Consider the following 25,397-nt stretch of genomic DNA (forward strand, 5'->3'; position numbering starts at 1 on the left):
TATCAAATACAAAGCCCCCAAACTATCACCTGTGTCACGAGAAATGCCACATAAAGCCTGGCTCAGTCATCCATTGTACGCAGGTACATGAGAAGTTATAAATGCTACACCAAATGCTATAGCTCGAAGAACAGAAACTCAATTTGAAATGGAGATCTATGGTGAGGATGGCATTTCAGAAGAGTATACCAACGAAAGGAGGACACTTTTTATAAGAAAACATAAGCCCAAACTCAGAAGAAAATAAATATCTAGATAATTCTGATAAAAATTATATTGTAGTTACACCTTCTATTTTTTACCTTTTTTTTTTTTTTTTTTTTGCGGTACGCGGGCCTCTCACTGCTGTGGCCTCTCCCGTTGCGGAGCACAGGCTCCGGACGCGCAGGCTCAGCGGCCATGGCTCACGGGCCCAGCCACTCCGCGGCACGTGGGATCTTCCCGGACCGGGGCACGAACCCGTGTCCCCTGCATCGGCAGGCGGACTCTCAACCACTGCGCCACCAGGGAAGCCCAGCCACAGTCTCTTAATTCCTACCAGATGATATGACCTTGGTGGAACAGCTAGGGTCACTGCCTCTCCTGGAAGGATTAGGAGTACCCCCAGTTCATGTCATCAAACCCCAGTGTAACTATTACTGTGCTTCTGAATTGCATCATTATAAAAAGAAATTCAGTGAATCATTTTCTGGTAAAAAGAAAATATTTTTTTCAGTTGTGAATGACAGAAATACAATTCAAACTAGTTTAGACCAAAGAAGAAGGGAGTTTGTTCAAAGGATAACTAAGGTATCTCATATAATCAAAGGAAAGGTTGAATAGCTAAACCAGGAGGAGAGCAGGGAAGCAGCTCAGTCTCAGGAATGGCTGGAATCAGGGACCACACACCTGAAGAGACCCCCTCTTTTTATTTCTCATTTCTACTTCTCTCTTTGTCTTGGCCTCACTTTCTTTGGCTGCAAACCAACCTCTTTCTCATAGTGGAAAATGCGACCGCAATCAGCCTCGGAGTATCACACCTATGGTTGCCAAAGGGAGTCATTGATTGTCTTTCTTGTTCGTAGTTTAAAAAATAACAGGGGAGGATTCTGATTGGCTGGCATGGCTAATGATGTCTGCTCACACTGTCTGCAGCCTGGGAGGGCAGAATTACGGAAGAAAAGGACAGTTCTTATTGGTACCATGTGGATAAACCAGAAACCAAGAGCATTATACCCAAAGAGAGGACCACGCAATAAGTGATTAGATCTGAGCTTCAGCTGCTTCAAAAATGTGAAAAGTTGAATGGTCAATTTTATGACTAAATATTCAGTTTACAATATGCTGAGGGCTTCTATATATTCAAGGTATAAATGAACACATTCAAGCTTATTTCATAGGATTTATAACGCAGATAGGAAGGTACCAAACTGAGAGTCCAAAAACCTGGATCCTCACTACTGCTTTGCCACTAATTAATACAGGAAAAAATCAGTTTCTCATCACCTCAGTTTCTTCATCTCTAGAATGGGTAAGTTGAACACAGAGTGGTTCTCAGCTGGACCTGTACCAGGCAGTGCCCTAGGGGGAGTTTGGGGGTGTGTGGTCATCCTAATGGCTTGGGAGTAGTATTTAATGGGGAAAGGGACAGCAATGTTAAGTGTTCTGCAATGAGTGGGACAGTCTCACACAATAAAGAATTGTCCCAAGCCAGTGGTATTCCATGGAGAGACACTGGACTAAATTGGGGACAAGGTTACATCGAAGCTTTATAATTCTTACATATTAGTCAGTGTTCTCTAGAGAAACAGAACCGATAGGAGACATATACATTATATATATATATATATATATATATATGTATATACACATTTATACATATATATACATACATATATATGTTAACTATATTATTATATAATTATATTATATGATTATTATATAATTATATTTTATAATATGAAGATACTATATATGATAATACAATAGAAGATAGAAGCTGATAGATAGATAGATAGATAGATAGATAGATGGAGAGATTTATTTGAAGGAATTGGCTCACACAGCTGTGGCAGCTGGCAAGTCTGAAATCTATAGGGTACCCAGGGACGAGCTGATGTTGCCACTCAAGTCCAAAGGCAATCTGGAAGTAGAATTCCTTCCTCCTCAGGAGACCTCAATCTTTTAAGGCCTTCAACTGAGTGATGAGGTCCACTCACATTATGGAAGGTAATCTGCTTTCTCAAGTCTACTGGTTTAAATGTTAATTACAGCTAAAAAAAATACCTTCATCCAACATCTAGACTGATGTTTGACCAAGCAACTTGGCGCTATGAGTAGCCAAGTTGACTCATGAAATCAGCCATCACTCCATGACCTGAAGACGTGTTTAGTAATTTTTGTTTATTTTAAGGATATTTTTCCATATACCTTTGTTCTTAGAACATCATTGGTCAAATATGTAATTTATTTGCTGCCAAGTCCTGATGTTGTATCTCTGCTCTGGTGAGAAAATACAAATTACTCTCCAGACGTCTGTTTTAAATCACAGGCTCAGATTGTAGGTTTTGGACTAACATTTGCTTAAGCAGTGACCTAGTGGTCTGACTCACTTCCTTTTTCATTTGACAGCCTCCCAGGAATTGCCAACCTCCAACTCCACCCAACCGCACATCCTCAGGTTCAGTGTCAGAGTAACCCCATCTATTTTCAAAGACCCATTGTGCTTTCATACCTGACTTCAGGGTGAATGTCAAACCTTTCACGTGGCAGCCCTCAAATTTTCCTGAACTTGATAATTAATGGAGGCTTAAGAAAAAAAAATGTTTCTTGCTCTAATGGGACCCCAAGAGGGTATAGAGATGGCTGAATCAATTGGGCTAGCTAAATTCAGTATCGGACAGTTATTTGTTCTGTTTCTATTAATGCTTAATACCTGTATTCATGTTGACACTGACATGGAAAGATCACACTCATATTGAGACATTATGTCATTTATAAACATCATGCAAATTGAAACTGTCTGGATTTCCATGTATTACCAGTACCAGTCATACATGAAGCTACACGAGTTGCTAATTTGCATTCACTGAATAAATTCCTTTTTCACTCTGTATCTGATTTCAGATCTGTTGGAAAGATTGATTATCCTTCTGATGAAAATATACATCTTTTCTTAAGGAGGTTTGGGACTCGGGGATTAGATTCAATTTCTCATTTCTATTGTCTCATGTTGAGAACGTTTCAAAAAGCCAGAATTTAGAGCTTGGAATCTCAGATCCCATAAGACATAGCACGTATTGTTAATTTTGCCATTAATTTCTGTACTTTGTGTTTGATCAGGATGCTAGGAAAGCCCTCACTACCTTTGTTTGGAGATGTGGCTGCATAGGTTAGAACAAAACTATATCACTTGCCACATAGTTCATAGGAGATGATCTTTGATTTCTGGTAGTAGCTCCCATTTGTAGCTGTTTTTGTTTTTTTTTAAACCTTAACTATTTATTTATTTATTCTTTTCTTGACTGCGTTAGGTCTTCGTTGCTGTGCACGGGCTTTCCCTAGTTGCAGGGAGCGGGGGTTACTCTTCGCTGCAGTGCGTGGGCTTCTCATTGCAGTGCCTTCTCTTGTTGTGGAACATGGGTTCTAGGCATGAGGGCTTCAGTAGTTGTGGCACGTGGGCTCAGGAGTTGTGGCTCACGGGCTTAGCTGCCCCGCGGCATGCGGGATCTTCCCAGACCAGGGATCGAACCTGTGTCCCCTGCATTGGCAGGCAGATTCTTAACACTGCACCACTAGGGAAGTCACTGTAGCTGTTTTTATTTGCGTTTCAGTCCAGTTCCCTGGAGATCTACCTGCAGCATTGCTGAAATAAGTCAACTCACACCCTCTACAGCAGTTCTTACAGAAGGGGTCTTACTTTTTTCCCAGACCTGAGTTTCCTCTGCTCTCATTCCTCATTGCCTAAGTTTTGGTCTCTGTTTCCAAGTGCCTGTACTAGTAATTTGTCTAGTGATTGGAACGTTACCCATCCTGGAGCCCAGGGCCCTACTAGCTATTGCTAGACTGTCCTGAGGTTGACATCCTTCTTACCCAGTATTACATCAGGTGTCCAAGTTTCCCATTCTTCCTTCAGAGTACCTGTTATAGGTGTCGGAGCCCTAATTGCGTAGTTCTCCAGAATGTGAACTTATTTGGAAATAGAGACATTGCAGATGTAATTAAGATGAGGTCATCCTGGAGTTGGGTGGGCTCTTAATCCAATATGTCTAGGGTCTTATGAAAAGATAGCCATGTGAAGACACAGAGAGAAAGAGAGAGAATCCCATGTGATGACAAAGGCAGAGATTGGAGTCATGCACCTGCAAGTGAGGAAAACCAAGGATTGCCACAAGCCATCAGAAGCTAGGAAGAGGTGAGCCCCTGTAGGTTACAGAGGGCATATGTCCCTGCTGACACCTTGATTTCGGATTTCAAGCCTTCATTATTATAAGATGATAAATTCCTGTTAAGCCAGCAGTCCCCAACCTTTTTGGCACCAGGGACCGGTTTCGTGGAAGACAATTTTTCCACGGCCTGGGGGTGGGAGTGGGGCTGGGGATGGTTCAGGCAGTAGTGCGAGCGACGGGGAGCGGCAGATGAAGCTTTGCTCGCTCGCTGGCCCGCCGCTCACTTCCTGCTGTGTGGCCCGGTTCCTAGCAGGCCGTGGTCTGGTACCGGTCCGTGGCCCAGGGGTTGGGGACCCCTGTGTTAAGCCACCCAGTTTGTGGCACTTTGTCATGACAGCCCTAGGGAACTAATACAGAACATCACTAAATACCTTGCTCTAAATCCTTTCTTCTCCCTTTGCGTTTACCTGAAAAGCAACCAGCCATTGCCCTGTCCCATTGGACCTTTCACTGGCCACAACACAGGTCACATTGTTTCTCCTGACTTGTCCTGTAGTCTAGTCATCTATCTCATCTGATTCTAATGTCCAACCTCATCCGAAAGTAAACAACAAATGCTTATCACCTGTTGACATTGTTACAGACTCTAAAGCCAGAATACAGCTTGTGCTCTTCCGAGAAGATGTGGTACATGTTATGGAACGAAGGTATACCCCACCTTCCCAAATTCATATGTTGAAGTCCAAGCCCCAGTGTGATGGTATATTTGGAGATGGGCTCTTTGGGAAGTGGTTAGGGTTAGATGAGGTCATGAGGATAGGGCCCTCATGATGAAATTAGTGCCCTCATAAGAAGAGACACTAGAGACCTTGCTTTCTCTTCTCCCCAACCCCACCACGTACACACAAAGAAGAGATCATCTGAGCACACAGTAATACGGTGGCCATCTACAAACCAAGAGAAGCCTCATAATGAAACCTACCTTGCCAGTACCTGATTCTTGGATGTCCTAGCTTCCAGAACTATGAGGAATAAATTTCTGTTTCATCCACCCAGCCTAAGGTATGTTGCTATGGCAACCCAGGCATACAGTGCGTGCGTTTGTGCCCCACTTTTCAAGACCGTATGCTTCAAACACAGCCAACACAACACATACTGCCATTGGCTTCAGTGACTGTATCGGTTTCCTAGGGCACTGCCACAACAAATTACCATAATCTTGGTGACTTAAAACAACAGAATTGTACTCTCTCACAATTCTAGAGGCCAGATGTCCAAAATTAAAGCGTTAGCAAGGCCATGCTCCCCCTTTGAAGGCTCTAGGGGAGAATCCTTCTTTGCCTCTTCTGGTGGCCCTGGGCGTCTTTGGCTTATAGCTGTGTAGCGCTAATCAATGCCTCCTCCTCATATGGCTTCTCCTCTTCTCTCATTTATAAGGACACTTGTCATTAGATTTAGAGGCACCCAGATAATACAGGATGATCTTATCTTATGATTCTTAATTACACCTGCAAAGACTCTTTTTTCCTAATAAGATCACATTCACAGGTTCTGGGGGTTCCGACATGGACATATCTTTGGAGGGATTATCATTCAACACTATGGATGACTATGTAACCTAGAAAAAACCCCACAATGATAAATTATATTAGAAACAAAACTGGCAAAACAAAATTCAAAAATGACTTATGTTGGTTTCAGGCCATCACCTCATACTTCGCCTTCATGAAGATTGAAGCCTCTGGAGTTTCCATGTGGTTGGAAAAAAAATAACTGCAAAGCTACTGGGCTGGAAACTTAGTATTTGATTTTCCACTTAGTGACAGGCTGAATTACAAAAGATTGCAAGGCATTTTGTGTATACGTGCCATTCCTGCTTTGCTACAATTTAACTTTGGCAATTTACATTTACAGTATTCAGCCAATTAAGTCACTCTTAGCAACTCAGGGCGTTTACAGCAGGGAGGCAACACACAATTAAAGTCCTATCAGTTAGTCAGCTTCCATATGTGCTCCAGCTCTCAGCCTCAATCTGTTTCCACAGTTTCTTTTGGTACCGGAGGGCTTTTCCTGTGGCTTATCCGTCTGTCCTCAAAGTGGGGCTTTACTGGGGGAGAGTTGTTCAGTTAGCACAAATGGCAAAGGAGGGAGAAATTATGGAGTCAGGCAAAGCAAAACAAACAACGAATCATAATGGAAGCATTTCACAATCACGATCAATAGTGCTGCATTAATATTTATTGAGTTTAATCATTCCATTTGATAGTCACTATATGCCAGTGAGGTATGGAAAAATTATTAGCCTTATCTTACAGATAATTAAACTGATGTTAACGAGAGTTGAAATACTTTTTCAAGACCCTGCAGTTTATAAGCGGTCCACCAAAATAAGCCAGATGTTTTGACAAACTATCTATAAAGACACTCCCCAAAGGAGGTAGATTTCCAAAATATTTTAAGCAATGGAAGCATCATTTAAGTACACTTATAGCTGCCAAGAGGAGCTAACCTAAAAATAACACTGATTTGGTTGAAGTTTGCTAAAAATAAATTTTGTTTCTTATAAGAATAATATAATCAGTCTTTGACAACCCTTTAAAATGGAAAAAACAGTTATAAAGGAAAAATGACAAGCTTCTGTTTAAGGGCATTTGGCAAGCAAGGGTTTTGCCCGAGATGAAAAAAAAACTTCTAAATTTGTAAACTGAAGATCAAAGTCAGCATAGTTGGTCTTTTTTATTTTTTAACATCTTTATTGGGGTATAATTGCTTTACAATGGTGTGTTAGTTTCTGTTTATAACAAAGTGACTCAGTTATACATATACATATGTTCCCATATCTCTTCCCTCTTGCATCTCCCTCCCTCCCACCCTCCTTATCCCACCCCTCCAGGCGGTCACAAAGCACCGAGCTGATATCCCTGTGCTATGCGGCTGCTTCCCACTACTACCTTACGTTTGGTAGTGTATATATGTCCATGCCTCTCTTAAGATTGACTTCGACTTGGGCCAAGAGCTCGCAATTTTGTGAGCTTGGATAGCCAACAGTGATGAGAAATCAAAGGAAGAGAGAAATCTGGACAATTAGATCAGTTCATCCATGTTGACTGCAGCTTGCATTCCAATGCCATTAAACACACACACACTAAACTACCAAAGAACTTCTATGTGGACGTAGCAGACATCCCAAGAACTGGGTGTCTACAACATTTGCTTTGCACGGGCACTTAAATCGGCACTGAACGCACACACACCAAAAAAATTCCCTGCTCAATCTCTCAAAACATCATCAAATGTTTCCAACTCCCTTCAAAACTCTTTCAAAGACTTTCCAAAATTCTTCCCCCAGAGAAGTATTCCTCCAGCTTATGATTCTTTAAGGTAATAATTGGGAGGAATCATGAAGAATAGCATCCCATACACGTAAATTAAATTTCCAGCAAGTGGTGTCTCTACTTGTTTACTTAATAGTCTTACAGAAAAATGCATACTATATATGTAACCCCATTCCTAGATGGTTAGACCGTTTACTAATATTGCCCTTGGATTTGTATGGGATTTGCTGCATTGGTCATGCGCTGCACAATTCCAGGGAGCACCATTTATGTAGACCACAGAATAATTGATGCCCCCGGAGAAATCCAGGTGGCTTGACTCCAACCCCTATTTCCTATCAGACACATGTCATAGAAGCTTAGAAACCCCCTTTTCCAGTAACATAGATTTTCTGAAGTATCTTTGTTGTCTGTTTATATAAAAATTGCTTTATCAGTGCACCTTCTGATAATAGAATTTATAAGAGTAATGATACATACAAACAGATACTTGGATGTTCCTATTTTCATGGAAGGGTTTGCCTACCCACTACTGCGTCATCCTTATTTTAGGGTTTTATTACCAGATTTTAGTGACTGTCAATCCTATATCTTGTAACGTGGAGAATGTGCCCTACTTCTTGTTCCTCACTCTCTCCTTTCCTACCTTCTCAAAAGCTCATCGCCTTCAGGAGAAATACCTACAATTCCTCATAGAATAGGAAATATTTATGCAAACTGCATACATTTCAGTTACCTTGTACCTCCAAAAATCTGAAACCTACTTCTGTTTTCAAATTCTCCACACTCCTCAGTGTAATGCACATAATTCTTACCTTTTCCAAGTGATCACTTAGCTATCCAAGGTCTTTATGTATTACATCAGTCAGCTATTACTGCAATAATGCTATATAAGAAACGACCTCAAAACCTCAGTGACCTACAACACTTATTTTTCTCACTTGTGGCTCTGTGGGACAGAGGAGATCATTCTACTTCAGGCTGTGGGTCAGAGTCAGGTCTGTTCCATGCGTCTTCTCATCCTGGGACCAGTAGCTTTCCTGGGCATGTTCTTTGCAAGCAGATGGCAGAAGCACAAGAGAACAAACCAAGCTGAGCGAACACATTTAAAGCTTCTGATTGGACGTGAGTTCTACCCAACGTCACTGGCCAAAAGCAAGGTGGCCACAGTAGGATGGAGAAGTACACTCTGCCCCAAAAGGGAGCCACTGTGACAGCGTAAAGCAAAGGGGGTGTGATAATTGTGATCATTCTATTGGAGGCAGGAAGCGAAGAATAATCCAGTATGAGCAATAAACCGATGTGAACAAGAATGCAATCCATACCATGTATGGGAATCTCAAATCTATTCTCTGTCGTTTACAGGAGTTGAAGTTGATTGGACTGGATATTCCACACTTTGCTGCAGACCTTCCACTGAACCGATGTAAAAATCGCTACACAAACATCCTACCATGTAAGATTGTCAATAATGCTGATCCTACTCATGTCTTCCAAAGGCTGAAGGGCTGTTACTGAAGAGTAATCAGTTTCAGGGACCTCTGGCCAGACCCAGTAACGGTCTGTTATCTTCAAAGCCATCTCTGTGATTGCATTGATCACATTGGTGTTTGATGTCATTAGATCCTGTCATATGGAGGAAAATTTATTAATTATGCTTTTAAATAAATTGTATCTGAACAGAAAAGACCGACCATTTGGCTTTTTGGAGATCAAAAAGTATTCGCCAAATTAGGGGCAAGATAATCTGTGCTCATAATCTATTTTCAGTCAATTCATTGACAATGGAAGGAGGCAAATGGAAAGGGAGGCAAGGTGTGAAACAAACCTCTCCTCTTACTTCTGGCAAATTCTGCCATTCCTTAGCATCTTGTAATAAAAGCAACATTCAAAGAACAAAATAATGCCATTTGCAGTGACACGAATGGACCTAGAACTTGTCATACTGAGTGAAGTAAGTCAGACACAGAAAGACAAATATCATATGATATCACTTACATGTGGAATCTAAAAAATAGGGTACAAATGAACTTATTTACAAAACAGAAATAGAGTCACAGATGTAGAAAACAAACTTGTGGTTACCAAGGGATAAGAGGGGGAGGGATAAATTGGGAGATTGAGACTGACATATACACGCTACTATATATAAAATAGATAACTAATAGGGACCTATGGTATAGCACAGGGAACTCTACTCAGTACTCTGTAATGGCCTATATGGGAAAAGAATCTAAAAAAAAAGAGTGAATATATGTATATGTATAACTGGTTCACTTTGCTGTACAGCAGAAACTAACACAACACTGTAAATCAACTATACTCCAATACATTTTTTTTTAAAAAAGCAACAAAGAAAAAGTAATATAAAGTACTTACAGGACAATTAAAATACCTTCCAATATAGATTTAACTTTCCTCTCTGCTACACTCTAGGGGGAGCTGGGAAAGAAGGGAAAAGTGCAAAGCTCTAGAAAAAGAACTCCCTCCTTTAAAAAGGTTCTTGACAAAATTAAGTAGTATTATCATTACAACACCTTACTTCTGTACACATTTCAGGATTTACTTTTTTCATGTGAAGTCTGTTTACAAAAAGACCATCAACTCCATCTTCTCTTCTCAAGGCTTCCCAAAAGTAGTGAATTCTCTGGATGTCCCTGAGTGAAATGGAAATCCTGCGTTTAGGCTACATTCTATGGCCTTCCACATAACCTACCAAATATTTTAGTTCCTGTACATATTCTCCACAATCCCCAAAAAACCTGGAGACCACTCTTTCAAGGACAGGAGGGCTGAGGGGAGGAAATATTGGTGGGGAGATATTTATATATTTATTTAAACCAGAAGCTAAGATTGAGATAGGCTAAAATATTGAGCTAAAATAAATTTTATCTACCTAGCCTATCACTGACCGATTTGACTTGGTTCTGAGTACAGCTATTGGGTACAGAATTGTCCTGACGAGTCTTCCTTCCACTCTGATTTTTTTTTTTTTCTGGTTCATTTGTTTTGTTTTATATCTGTTAATCCCGAACTCCTAATTTATCCCTCCCCACCCATTTTCCCTTTGGTAACCATAAGTTTGTTTTCTTTTTGTGAGTCTGTTTCTGTTTTGTAAACAAGTTCATTTGTATCTTTTTTTTTTTTTTTAGATTCTACATATAAGTGATATCACATGATATTTGTCTTTGTCTGACTTACTTCACTTAGTAAAATAATCTCTGGGTCCATCCATGTTACTACAAATGGCATTATCTCATTCTTTTTTATGGCTGAGTGATATTCCATTGTGTACATATACCACATCTCCTTTATCCATTCATATGTTGATGGACACTTAGGTTGCTTCCATGTCTTGGCTACTGTAAATAGTGCTGCCATGAACATTGGGGTGCATGTATCTTTTTGAATTAGAGTTTTCATTTTTCTGGATATATGCCCAGGAGTGGGATTGCAGGACCATATGGTAACTCTATTTTTAGTTGTTAAGGAACCTCCATACTGTTCTTCATAGTGGCTGCACCCTTCCACTCTGACTTTTAATATTTTTCTCCTTATGCTTTACAGATGACTTTAGCCGAGTGAGATTAATCTCCATGAATGAAGAGGAAGGTGCAGACTACATCAATGCCAACTACATTCCTGTAAGTAATCAAAATTAAAAATTTTAAAAATCAGGCATCCAAATTCTAACCCAGCCAGAGGAAGACTATTAGGGCTTCAGGGATGTGTCAAACAGTTCAATAGAGAGCCGTTCTCCACTAAGCACTCCCACTCTAAAGAACAGTTTCCATTATTCCATTTTAGAATAAAGAATAGGGAAAAAGGGCTTCCTTGGTGGCGCAGTGGTTGAGAGTCCGCCTGCCGATGCAGGGGACGCGGGTTCGTGCCCCGGTCTGGGAAGATCCCACATGCCGCGGAGCGGCTGGGCCCGTGAGCCATGGCTGCTGAGCCTGCGCGTCCGGAGCCTGTGCTCCGCAACGGGAGAGGCCACAGCAGTGAGAGGCCCGCGTACCGCAAAAAAAAAAAAAAAAAAAAGAATAGGGAAAAAATGAAGGCCAGAGACTAGTAATATACAAATTTCTCTGAAAAAGATTAGTGAAATTGAAAGTAGATCATTATACTAAAGATCATCTTTCTTGTGGTTAAATGTCAGTGTCAGCAACCAAACTCAAAGGGCTCCACCTGAGCACCTGTGCTTTTAAAATGTATCTGTAAAGACAGTGGTTGTTATTGTAAAGACGTGTGGGTGTGATTTCTAGGCTTCCCCCCCCAAATGTGTCAAATCGTATGGATTTATGCAGTCAGCTACTATGACTGCCTCCTTGATGAAAAAAGGAGAAAACATTTCATACATGCATGATCCCTTGCCATTTTATCCCCAGTAAATTTTCAGTTTTTTCTCATTTGTGTGAAACAGCATTTGGTGTTGACTGTAGCTCCTTAGGTGACAACTTTGTCACTTACCTTCCAGGGATACAACTCACCCCAGGAGTATGTTGCCACACAGGGGCCTCTGCCTGAAACCAGAAATGACTTTTGGAAGATGGTCCTACAACAGAAGTCTCAGATTATTGTCATGCTCACTCAGTGTAATGAGAAAAGGCGGGTAAGTGCCTAGTGGGGTCAGCCCCACTTAGCAGCGAAGCCTGTACCAGCCACTGCCATGGATTGAATGCCTACTGTCTATTGGAAACTATTCCACTTGCTTCATTCTTCATCCTCACAATAATCCTATACAATGCTTCAGAGGCAAGTCATTCGCTTTCCCTAAATGAGTACAGACTATTTCCTCCCTAGCCTGTTTGTTTTAAAAGGTTGTGCTATTGTCCCCTCAGGTGAAATGTGACCATTACTGGCCATTCACGGAAGAACCCATAGCTTATGGAGACATCACAGTGGAGATGATCTCAGAAGAAGGGCAGGATGCCTGGGCCTGTAGACACTTCCGGATCAACTATGTAAGTCACAGAGTGTGGGTTCCGGAGCTGTTCCCACGCTGAGGGAAGCCCCAGGGTCAGGAGACCAATCCCCCTTCATGGGAGACCATGAGCACCTCAGACTTGGCAACATGGCTTCCTCCAAGAGGAAAATCCCAAGTGTAATGTGCTTGTTTCCTAACTCCTCGAGAATGGTGTGGATTAAATACTCATCCTGGAGAGCCCGAGGAGATGGAATCAGAAGGCTACACTGTTCCATCTCAGCTTTCAGCCAGGGTCATAGAAGACACGGTGACCCACTGCTCACCAGGCGTGACTGAGGAGAGAAGTGTTGTCATACTTATATTAACCATATATGGGTATATTTAGGATATACAAGCACCTGCATTATAAATTAAAATTTAGTTTTAGATGTAGTGGTTTGGGTTTTATTTCGCTTTGTTGGGCTTTGTCCCTTACTTTGTTGTAGTTTGGTTTTTATTATTTCTAAGCTACTTCTGGACCTTAGTAATCATGGTTTCCTAGCTCTTTTGAAATGCTATTGAATTCTGATTGTTAGAATGTCAGAAAAGTCTATTTTTTCCTGTAAGGACTGCTACATCTCTGCTGACAGGCAGGCTAAGTTTTACTAGTATTCTCCCCTAAACATGGTCTCTGTTGAGGACAAACTTAATACTAAAGTCCTCATTAAAATGTGCTTCTCTGCTTAGAAACAACATTTTCTCACAGTGTAGATCAGAGGATGAACAAAAGACCCTGCTTCGTGGAGTCCATGAGCTAAGAATGAATTTTACCTTTGTAAAAGTTGGAAAAAATTAAAAGAAGAATAATATTTCACATGAAATATTATATGGACATTAAAAAAATTCCAATTTCAATGCCCACAAATAACATTTTATTGAAACATAGCCACAGATTTGTTTACTGATTTCCTATGACTCTTTCTGTGCTACATCAAGCTTGAATAGTTGCCACAGAGACTGTGTGATCCACAAAATCTAAAATATTTACCATCTGCCCTTTACAGAAAATGCTTGATGACCTTAACATAGGCAATGGAAACAAGGATCGTTCTACAACCCAAGCACTCATTAACTCACCATTTATTGATATTTACAAGAAGCAAATCACTTCTTAACCACTACTAGTTAACAATGGCTTTTGCTACATTGAGAATTTAGGCAAATCCCAGGGTAACTGTTAACAGACTGCTCCAGGCTGTTCCACCTCTTTGAAATGCCCATCTCCTCCTGTTCCTCAAGCACACTCCTACTCAGAATTTCAGCTCAAACGTTAGCTCCTTTATCAAGCCTTCCCTAGTCTCAAAAGACCTTTCTCCCTTTCCTCTCCTGCTCTAGTTTCATATATATCACTCCATCACTGTGCACCATACATGGTTATAATTCTCTCGTTTCATGTCTGCCTTCCCATCTCCCCCCACCCCATGTACTGTAATGGACTCAAGTATCCTGTTTTAATAATCCTTGTAATCCTAACCCTTAGCCACTTAATAAGTCTTCATGGCATTAATAAATCAGTGAATGAATGAATGTTTTCAAAAATAATAAATCACTTAGAAAACATCAACAGACTTAGCCATCAGAGAAAATGTTTGACAATCGCAATTCCATTTGAACTCTCCTTTCTTTCTTGGATATTTTACCCAGGAAGCCGGTATAAACTGCTATACAAATACAGAGTAAATCTTTCCCTAGGTTTTGCATCTGGGAGAAAAACGTTGCAAAGCAAAAATAAGGTCTGTTCCCTTGACCGGGAGAAGTGACATCGATCACTGTGTGATCAATACTATGTCCTTGTCCTTGGTCTTAAATAATAACTTTTCAATGACAACCACGTGAAGGGCTTGAAACATAGGAATAAAACGCTGAATAGTAGACGTTTCTGGTTTTTATACAGTAGTTGCAAGCATCTGATCCCAGAGCGCCCCCTTTTGGCCATAAACAAGTTGAATCTAAATTTTAAGCTCCTGCAATGAAGGTTAAATTACCAAAGAACATTGTGCTGTGCCGATGAATACCTTTTTCTATTTTTTTCATTTTTTGCTTATATACTTCTTTATTCCGTCTATGTTGATATGTGGAAATTTTCAGAGTACAACCAGATAAAATTACACAAGTGAGGAAATCAGAGTATGAGAAATGTTGGAATGGTTAAGTAAGATGTAACCAGCAGGGTTTTCTCATTTAATAGGAAAGGAGGAAAATGACCATAACGCAAAATTTGTCACTTTCCAGTACTTGAAACTTGGCATGAACTGAGTAAGAACTGGAGACTAAAAACCAGCAAAAACCTGTTTGTTCCCATTACTTGTGCCTTGCTATTCAGCTGACAGGAATCACCCATCTGATACAAGACCTCTGCCCTGCAGCTGCAGAGAGACTAAGCACAATTTAAAGCCTTCTTATTTTTGAACCACCTTGCCTATTTTAGCTCGATGCATTTTTAGATACATTTTAGAATATATATATTCTAATATAGTTATATATATAGGTCTATATATGTATGTATGCGTGTATATGTATATATTCTGTCAATGAAAATAACCAGTAAACAATCTACAATAGGAATATTTATTTGAACCACACTGAGGACTATAGCCTTGAAGACAGCCTCTCAGGTAACTCTCAAGAACTGCCCTGGAGAAGAATGATTTTCAGCATAGCTTTCTATCTTGTCAGAACAAAGAATATTAAACAAGTCAGGGATACATTCCTTCAAGATTTCAAAGAAAACCCAGATCAGCACACACACAGCAAGCCAGTATGGCTTTGGCACCTGGGAAGGGCTTCTTATCACGGAAGGAGGACCAGCATGGGCATCCCAGGAAGAGGGGCATTTATCTTTATTCTCAACATGGACATTCTTTACTTCCGGCCAATGCACCCTTTTCTTTAATAATTAAAGCAAGTGTACAATGTATGTTTGATAGGCCACAAACAGGCCGTTCTGGTTAGCATAAAATTCAAGTTAACTCATGTATAACCCAGAATGGTTTCCCGTACTTCAATATGTAAACATTTCTTTTATCAAAACACACATATCCTACAATGTATGAGTCTTGGGCTCAGCCTGTGATCCGCATTTGGAAAGAGCGAGCATTTTCGTGAATTTTTCTGGGCAACCAAAGTTATCTGGGGATAGAGTATCCTTAAATCCTCCGGGTGTTGAGTAATTCATTCATTCTGCACAATTTGTTATGCTTGAGTTACTTTCTTGCCATACTTCCTGAGGACAGCGGTGAGGCTGGCCAGCATCTTTGCAGATTTCATGCTCCACGTGTCGAAGACAAAGCCCTTGAACTTGCTCATAGAGAGAGACATTGCGTATGGCTGGGGACGTGTGGCCTTAGGCCAAGGAGACAGTGGGTCTAGTTGAAGTGCTGACATTTATATTTATACAAATATTATTATATTTGTATTTATACATTTATTTATATTTCTAATTTTTACCTCACCCAAGACCAGTGACACTTTGAAATTCATTTCTCTCTAATACCTGAAAACCTAAACTTTAACTCCAAAGTCATAGCCAGACCAAATTCTTCCAAAGTATGATATAGTATTCTATCTCCTGAGTGGATTCTAGGGTCTTAGCAAATTTGAGGGGTGAAGGATGCATTAGATCTTTGTGAGGCTTGGATTTGGAATATTTCTGATAGTTGATAGCAAAACTTTATGCTTATCAATTAGTAGGGACTTAAAGAAGTAAATCTTGGAGGACTGCATATCCTAGCTGATATTTACGCAGGTCAGAGGGAACAACAATATATTTGGTACACGGGTTCATATGAATGGGAAAATATACAAAACATACCCATTTACTGGGATTCCCAGAAACACCCATTGAAATGCACTGAGCTGGATGACAGCAAGTGGTAGTAATTATGCTGTAGTAGTGATGAGGATATCTAACAGATACCACCCCTCACAAACACAATCATACTTAATCTCCGCAACAACCCTTGTTAAAGATATCATGAGACCATTTTCGAATGAGAGAACACTGGTATTCAGCGAGTTTGTCTTCGTCAGTTCCCCTAGCCTCCGATCCCAAGACACGGATTGTTATATAGGGGATTTTTTGAAAGTGTAAGGTTGGGTAAAATCTGTCCAGGAACAAAGGAAGCAGGATAGGACAGGAGAGTTGTCCCATCTTGACTTTTTGTGCCCCAGTATCGATCACTCATTAGCTGCAGGCTGCCCTCAGCCCAAGAACGCCATCTCTTAGGCACTTCCCAGCAAGGTAGCTCCCTTCAGTGGGAGACGCCTGTGAGGAGTGGGGTGCAGCTAGATGCTATTAGCAGCATCAGGGAAAGGGGGTGCAACAGCCTGGCCCAGTGGACCCAAGCGGGTCACCAACAGAATCTTTCAGTATTTAATTCATCGCCCAGAGCTGATGTAACTTCTAAATGGCAGAGCCGGGATGCAAACCCTGATCTGCTTAAGCTCTTATCACTACAGAGGCATAGATTAGCCTATTTATCCTACTATCTGAAGCTTTATACAATTAGTATTTTTTTTTTCAGGGCCTGCTTTGTGCCAGACACAATGCTGAGAGCTGGAAAGGGAGATCTACTGACCAGGAGTGAAATGTGGCTTTACCGTCGCTTGTGAGCTGCCTCCGAGGCCTGAGCCATCCTGACAGGGGACTGAGAGGTTAACACTTGTTTTTCTCCTACAGGCTGACGAGATGCAGGATGTGATGCATTTTAACTACACTGCGTGGCCTGATCACGGGGTGCCCACGGCCAACGCTGCAGAAAGCATCCTGCAGTTCGTACACATGGTCCGACGGCAAGCGACCAAGAGCAAAGGCCCCATGATCGTGCACTGCAGGTAACCTCATCAAATGCCTTGTCAGGTAGAAATCATGGAGGAAATTGCCCACCATTAAACCACTGATCGGACCGAATGAACAGTTAAATGAATTATGATTTTTTAAAATGTACGATTAACTGAAGTCTTATTAGATACATGATTTACTTATAATACAGCTATTTATATCCTGTAGTATATGAGATTAATAATATTATTGCCATTATTATCAGATTAAAAAAAAACAAAAAACCTAAGGAGTAGAAGGATTAAGGGAGTCACAAAAGTTCACGCATCCAGAAAATGAAGGGGTTAGTATTCAAATCTAGGCACACCAGTCTCCAAAGGCTGGGCTTTTAAGCACCAGGGGATGGTACCCTATCCTATCAAGGATTCTGTGGGGTTTATAACAGAGCCAAATACAAAGTCAAATTAAAACTAGCCCATCACAACCCAGAGTAATATAAATAGACATAAAACGCAAGTTGAAGGAAAGGTGAAATAAAAACATTCAGCTTATGAAGATAAACATATTTGCTAGGTTTCCCTTCCAGATTATCTCTAAATTTCCAGATGGTGCAGACAAAAGGGGCTATATGATCTACTGCGTTATCAAAAATCAAGGACCACGCTAATCCCTTACAGAAAGAGTTATCTTTGAATTTAAGCTTTCTTTCCTACCATGTGAACAAAGTTCCATCAAAATCCAGCAGTGTGACGTAATGTTGTTGTGACGTGTTTATGCAGCCTCAGAAGAGCCGGGGATGTAAATGCACTCCGGTTGTGTATCAGCAGTAGAAGCGGAATAAAGCTGTCAGAGGCATTGGCAGCCGATAATCCTGGATCTAGTACCTTGGTCTGTGAACTAGAATGGCTAAGGGGGTGTGTGTGTGTGTGTGTGTGTGTGAGAGAGAGAGAGAGAGAGAGAGAGAGAATGTGTCTCCCTGGAAAGAAAAATGTTTCATAAGCTACCAAGGTTCTGATTAGGGAGACTACCCTTGCTGTCAGTCATTCCCAGGTCAAAAGTTTTGCTTCACCAGATGAAATTATCTCATCTCAAAATGGTTCTTTCCAAGAGCAGAAAATAAAGCTGCTCGACCCTGGGGTCAAACACATGGACTCCTTTCACGCACGTAGCAGGGTAGCAGGTATAGTTCTGGATGTGACTTCGCAAGTGTTCACCCAGACACAGAACGTTTTATCTGAGAAGGTAAGTCCTAAGAGGGAAGAATTGTCTGGTAGAAGAAGCAAACCACGGCTCTGAACTCATGGTATTTCCTGTTGGATTTCTCTCCCAGCAAATCCCACATGTAAATTGGTTTTGATTTCTATTTCCTCATATTCCCTCATAATCCGGAGTTCACTTCAGTCTGTGAGTGACTGGAGGAAAAGGACGGCTGACTTTAGCTGTAACCCTGGGGACTGTGGTGGAGAATAGGTCAGCCCATATCACTCCACTTCCCTCTATGCTCTGAGCCCTGGGATTTGGGGACTGGGAGAGACTGGGTCCAAATATTAAATCTGATTTTGAGGCAACTGTCTGGGAGAATGAAGCAGACTAGCACCCACTAGCAGGGAGGATGCACTTTAAGGAAGGTCTGAGACGATGAACTTGACCTAGGGCTGAAGACGCACAAATTACCAAGGCCCCAGCCCTAGAACTAGGGTGTGGACATCTCAACTAAACTTTCTAGCTGGGTGTGAGGGCTTAACTCTGAGGCTACGCAGAAGACTGGAATTGTTTACGTTTATCAGCTCCCTGGGGGGCCAGACCTGACTGTCCAGGAGGCTCCACATGGAATCCTTACTTTCCTAAGGAACAGAAACCCTGGGGGGCGGGATGGGCAGGTGTGGCCAAGGCAGACCCACAGCTCTCTAAGAGAGGTAGCAGTGGTAGAACTGTGACGTTAGGAGACACATCAACCACAGCTGCATATTTAAACAACAGCTAAGCGGGAAATATTGTCAGTTTAGTCTTTTTTTTCAATGATGCTACATGTAGTTTTGGTGTGTTTTTGGTTTTTGGTTTTGGTTTTGGTCTTTTTTCATCGCCAATTTGTTTCCAACGGTGTAGAAGCGCTAAGTGATGTGCTGTCGGAACCTCTTTTTCAGTGCTGGAGTCGGTCGGACGGGAACATTCATTGCCCTGGACAGGCTCTTGCAGCACATTCGGGATCATGAGTTTGTGGACATCCTAGGGCTGGTGTCAGAAATGCGGTCATACCGGATGTCTATGGTACAGACCGAGGTAGGAACATAATCACAGGTATTTTTAAATTTGCCCTTGACTGAAAAACTTCCCATTATTCAATCGCATATGTCAAAACCATTGTCTCGATTTTTTTTTTTTTTTGCATCTGCCGTTCCCAGTTTCTTATTGTGCACATTCAAACTGCTCCAAGGTATAAAAGAAACAGATATTAGTCTCTAGAAATCCATTTGGTATACTGTGCCCGCACTTTTATTGGTGTTACAGGCCCTTCAGTAACCCAGAGCACATGGGTGTATCTATAATGGAATAAAAGCTCTTTGAACAGACTGAGAGTTCGGTGAAGGTGACAGCCATCTGGGGAAATGCCACCAAGTGGAGACTTTAAAACCGATGTGATTTAATTTCTATATAAAATGCTAGATTTGACTCAATAAGTTTGTCATTAGTTTGCCGTTCATATGGCTCAATTCACTTTTGATGATAATATGGGTTGACTTTGTGCTTTGTGATGAAATAAAATCCTTACAATTTTAAGGATTTCCAGCCTCTCATCTACCAGCACTGCCAATCCCTTGAGCTAAATGAATGGAATCGTCATTGTAACATGGAGGCATCCCCAGAAATATACACCCGCGTTACGTGCTTCCCTTTCTCCTCTTCTCCCAGGTACTCTCCACCTCAAAGCCTTAAAATGCACTCAGGCTGGAGTGGCAGCCGCAGACAGCATCACGCTGCCTCAGAGCAGCAGTGGGTGCGCACCCGTGTGGGTTCACAAACCTAAGCACAGTAGTTTCTTCGTAATCCTAGTCACCCAGCCGTACTCGCAACTTCTTAGCTTCAGGCGAACACTAATCCTTTTTCTCGAGGAGTGTGTGTGGGAGGAACACTTATGGACTGGAACCCAGCCTGGCCCTGACCTCTGACTCAGTTCCCAAGGGATTAAAACCTGCCTTAATCTTCCTCATGTTTTTCCCAACAAACACCACTAGATGTCAGTATAACGCAAAAGTCCACAGTCCGGGCTGCCGTCTCAACGCTTCCGGGTTCCCCTTTCCCACCCTTTTTACTTTTCCTCCTGCCTCCCCATCCTGTCTGACCAAGGCTTGGCACAGACGTTCCAATCTGTTTATTTCTGAGCTCTAGCAAGATCATAGCACTTTGGAAAGAGTAACTCATTCACATTCAGATGGCTCAGGGATGATTAGGAAGCAAGACATCTATTAGTGTGCTCACTTCCTTGAGATCACTCACTTTCCAGTCCTGCTACCTTCTAATCTACCACTGTGGAGACATAGACATTATCCTATTATCATAAGTTTAAAATGTCCTGGTTTCCCAGACAAGCCCAACTACCTAGTGATTAAATAGTGGGTTATGGGGATTCCCTGGTGGCACAGTGGTTGAGAGTCCGCCTGCCGATGCAGGGGACACAGGTTCTTGCCCCGGTCCGGGAAGATCCCACATGCTGTGGAGCGGCTGGGCCCGTGAGCCATGGCTGTTGGGCCTGCGCGTCCGGAGCCTGTGCTCCGCAACGGGAGAGGCCACAACAGTGAGAGGCCTGCGTACCGCAAAAAAACAAACAAAAAATACCTGCGTTATGGATCTGTCCATATTTTTGGCTTTCACTTCCATAAATCTATATCCCCCTATGTGCTTAAAACTCTCTATTATGTATATTGATCTCCAAGCTTCAAAGGGCCACTCCTTATTTTAAGTATTTTGGATTTGATGAACTGTCTGCCCCCACTGACTTAATGCATACCTTTTATAATTTTATAGACTGTGATTACAGCCTGTTGGCTTTCAACTTTCCAACAACAGAATCCTAATCCCTTTTTCAAAAGTCTACCTTCACATGGTAGACCCTCTCTCCAATTTTCAGTGCCATTCTCTTTCTTCATGTGTGGTAATCCCAGGACACCAGGGCCACCACCATGTGCCTTTCTGTAAAGCTGAGAAAAAGTTGGGTTTTCTCTGTAACTTCCTTTCCTCAAATTTTGATTGCTTCTTTGTTTATGGTAGTATTTTAGGTTGACATCTCCAGGGAAACAGTCTTTTTTAAGTACGATATCCCTTCCCTGAACTCTCGTGGGAAAATTCAAAGTCAGCAGAAGAGGCAGAGGTCACCACGGGTCACTTATTTTTCCCAACTGTTCCGGTTCACTCTTGAGTTCCCTCAGGATTTTGCAGCGATCCTCTCTGGTTCAAGTTATTTATTTATGTCGGTTTTGTCAGTTGTGTCTGGAACCACTTGTCCAATGATTTACCTCTGTTTTTCCTCATTCCTGTGCTCTTCGTGGTTCAAACTGTAACTTGAATGTTAGGATTTCCTTAACATCCTCCTTGAGCTCATTCACGCCCCAGTCCTGCTGCCTCCTAGTTTACTGATGCTAATAATAAAGAGCAGAGTAAAAAATTATTTTTCTTCATCATCCCAGAGCACTCCTTTGACACTAAAGGTTTTCAAGAGGCCAGAATGATTCTCCAGCGGAGTCGATGTATATACAGAAACCACAGTGTGTTGTGTACAGGTTACCTCCCATGCTGGTTTTTCATTTTCCTATGCCCTCTTGACGGCCCATTGCCTTGATTCTAGTACCCCACCCCCTCTACAAACAGCAGAAGTCACTGATTAATTTGACCATATCCTCAGATGCATGTTTCAGGTCCCTGCAACATGCCGCATGGGCCGTATTTTAATGAACACTTTTCCCCTTTCTCAGCTGACCAGGCACGCCGTGTGGACCCCTGCACAAGAGGAGCGAGGGGTAGTCAGAGAGTAGGGTAGTCAGGCCAGACTCCGAAAGAGGCCCGGGACCAACCCTGACCACTGTACAACTCACTTCACCTCTCGAATCTCCCATTCCGATGAACAGATACACCCTACTATATATAAAATAACAAACAAAGACCTACTGAATAGCACAGGGAACTAGACTCAGTATTTTGTAATAACCTATAAGGAAAAGGATCTAAAAAAAGAAATAGACATAGATGTATGTATAACTGAATCACTTTGCTGTACACCTGAAACTAACACAACATTGTAAATCGACTATACTTCAATTTTTAAAAAATTAAATAACAGGACTTCCCTGGTGGCGCAGTGGTTGAGGGTCCGCCTGCCGATGCAGGGAACACGGGTTCGTGCCCCGGTCCGGGAAGATCCCACATGCCGCGGAGCGGCTGGGCCTGTGAGCCGTGGCCGCTGAGCCTGCGTGTCCGGAGCCTGTGCTCTGCAATGGGAGAGGCCACGGCAGTGAGAGGCCCACGTACCGCAAAAAAAAAAAAAAAAAAAAAAATTAAACAATAAAAACATATATTTTTAAAAAGCTCCCATCCTTCATCTGTAAAACGTGAAGGACAACGTTCATTAGTTGTTTGTTGTAAAGTATACATCAGGTGAACCGATATCATCAAGATAAGTGCTTTGAAATTGTGATGTGGCCATGTGGATGGCCTTCGCCTCTCCTGGGCTCTCTTCTATTTTTATCAAAGGTTTTCTTTAATTTTCCTCTAATAGGCTTTCCCTGGAGGTCAGGCCTTGCTTTGAGCAGCTGCTTCTCCTTATCGGCAGCCTCCTGATTTCTCAGGAACTCTCAGAGATGCGTCTGTAAATAGTCTTTTATTTACTTTTCCTGTGGCCTAGCTACTTTATTTACTTATTTATTTAGACACAAAGTTTGGCCACTGCGTAGGTATGGGTTGAGAAACCAGGCAGTCTCTGTCCTTATCGATGCTCTGTGCTTGACTCAACATCAGAAGCAATGGAGGGATGTGTCATAACAAGAAAGGGAAGCTCAGTTACTGATGTGATGTTGTCACAATTTAAGGGAATATATTTTCCCCAAATTTTGTTGAAAAATACATGTGAGTCCAGGGAAGTTTGAAGTATTTAATTTTATCCTTTGTATGAAGTTGTCATACAAAAGGTCCTTGAAATCCTGTGGTTATCTTAACTGGTTCTTATTTAAAGGTTATTCTTAATGGTATTACTTAGAGAGAAACTCCAGCAAATAAGGAAAAAAGGAGAAATGACCTTGACTTCATGGCATAAAGACAGCTACTCTCAATATTTTGGCGTACCTCATCTCGGCCTTCATTCAAGTATAATGTTCACACAATTGTGCTCATATGCCCTATACACATATGCTAATTTTACATTCTGATTTTTCACTTAATATTTTGCTACCTGTATCATCCCAAATTGCCTAAAACTCTATAACTCATTTTAAAGACTGAATACTGTTTCATTTTATTTATTTATTTATTTATTTTTCTTTTATTTATATTTTTAAATTATCTTATTTATTTATTTTTGGCTGTGTTGGGTCTTCATTGTGGTGCACGGGCTTCTCACTGCAGCGGCCTCCCCTGCTGCAGAGCACAGGCTCCAGGCGCGTGGGCCTCAGTAGCCGCGGCACGCAGGCCCAGCAGCTGTGGCTCGTGGGCTCCAGAGCACAGGCTCAGTAGTTGTGGCACACGGGCCCAGTTGCTCCGCGGCATGCGGGATCCTCCCGGACCAGGGCTCGAACCTGTGTCCCCTGCACCGGCAGGCGGACTCCCAACCCCTGGGCCACCAGGGAAGTCCCATACTGTTTCATTTTAGATATGCTGTTGCTTACTTAAAACATTCTCCTTTTTATAGGACATTAAATTGGATTCTTTCCTTTCTTACTTTTATCTGTCCACAATGCCATTTATTAGCATTTTATTAATTGTACCTCCACCAACTGTAGGTAAAAATGATTGCTTCAACAAACTCAATCATCACTGAATATTATTTTTTTCCTTTAGGTTTGCTTACTTTATATATAAAAAAATTGTTTCAATTTACAATTTTTTATTACTTGGCCATGTTTTGCATATGGTTTAATATTTTCTCAGTTTACTTAAACATTTAATAAGCACAAACTAAGTGCTGGGTATTAGGAATAAAAAGACACGGTCCCTGCTTTCCAGGAATATTTGGTCTAGTGGTCAGTTTATTTTATTTGTCACTTTAAGTGTGCATGTTACTGATGTGGATGAATTTTAAACAAAGATGAAGGTAACAACATTTGTCATAATTCTAGAAAATATTCCCTCTCAGTTTCTGGTTTGCCCTTTATTTTATTCTTTTTACTGCTTTTTATATACAGTAGTTTGACATTTTTATTTGTAACTTATTTTATTGTTTAAAGTTTAAAGTCCTTCCTTAAAGTAATCAGAGAAAAATTAACCTATATTTTCCTTTATATTTTTATGGCTTAGTTCATTAAACTTCCTGGAATTTATTTCAGTGTATTATGAGGTGATGTGCTACTTTTTTTTCAAATAGCCCCATGATTTATTGTTTGAATATTCATTGCCTTTAGCATTAAGTAGTGATAGTCTAAGCCCTATTATTAATCAAACTATTTCTACAGTTGATTCTCTTGGATTTTCTAGTTATAAAATTGTGTCAGATATATGGAATCTTAAAAAAAAAAACTGGTTCTATGAACCTAGGGACAGGACAGGAATAAAGACGCAGAAGTAGAGAATGGACTTGAGGACACGGGGAGGGGGAAGGGTAAGCTGGGACGAAGTGAGAGTGGCATGGACATATATACACTACCAAATGTAAAACAGATAGCTAGTGGGAAGCAGCCGCATAGCACAGGGACATCAGCTCGGTGCTTTGTGTCCACCTAGAGGGGTGGGATAGGGAGGGGCGGAGGGAGACG

The 25,397-nt window shown here is 41.4% G+C and overlaps 1 protein-coding gene across 4 annotated transcripts in view; it reads left to right on the forward strand.

Annotated features, from left to right (window-relative positions):
• The window catches only part of PTPRO (protein tyrosine phosphatase receptor type O), a 231,611-nt gene that overhangs the window by 201,915 nt on the left and 4,299 nt on the right, over positions 1 to 25,397 (forward strand). For all 4 annotated transcript variants that reach the window (XM_004281110.3, XM_004281111.3, XM_049693990.1 and 1 more), the window contains 6 exons: positions 9,068 to 9,158; positions 11,270 to 11,346; positions 12,177 to 12,311; positions 12,541 to 12,663; positions 17,344 to 17,498; positions 19,590 to 19,725. In XM_004281110.3, coding sequence (XP_004281158.2) covers positions 9,068 to 9,158; positions 11,270 to 11,346; positions 12,177 to 12,311; positions 12,541 to 12,663; positions 17,344 to 17,498; positions 19,590 to 19,725 — 717 coding nt within the window. The remainder of the gene's footprint in view (positions 1 to 9,067; positions 9,159 to 11,269; positions 11,347 to 12,176; positions 12,312 to 12,540; positions 12,664 to 17,343; positions 17,499 to 19,589; positions 19,726 to 25,397) is intronic.

Source organism: Orcinus orca, chromosome 11 (genome assembly GCF_937001465.1).
Source record: "Orcinus orca chromosome 11, mOrcOrc1.1, whole genome shotgun sequence".
Classification (NCBI taxonomy): domain Eukaryota; kingdom Metazoa; phylum Chordata; class Mammalia; order Artiodactyla; family Delphinidae; genus Orcinus; species Orcinus orca.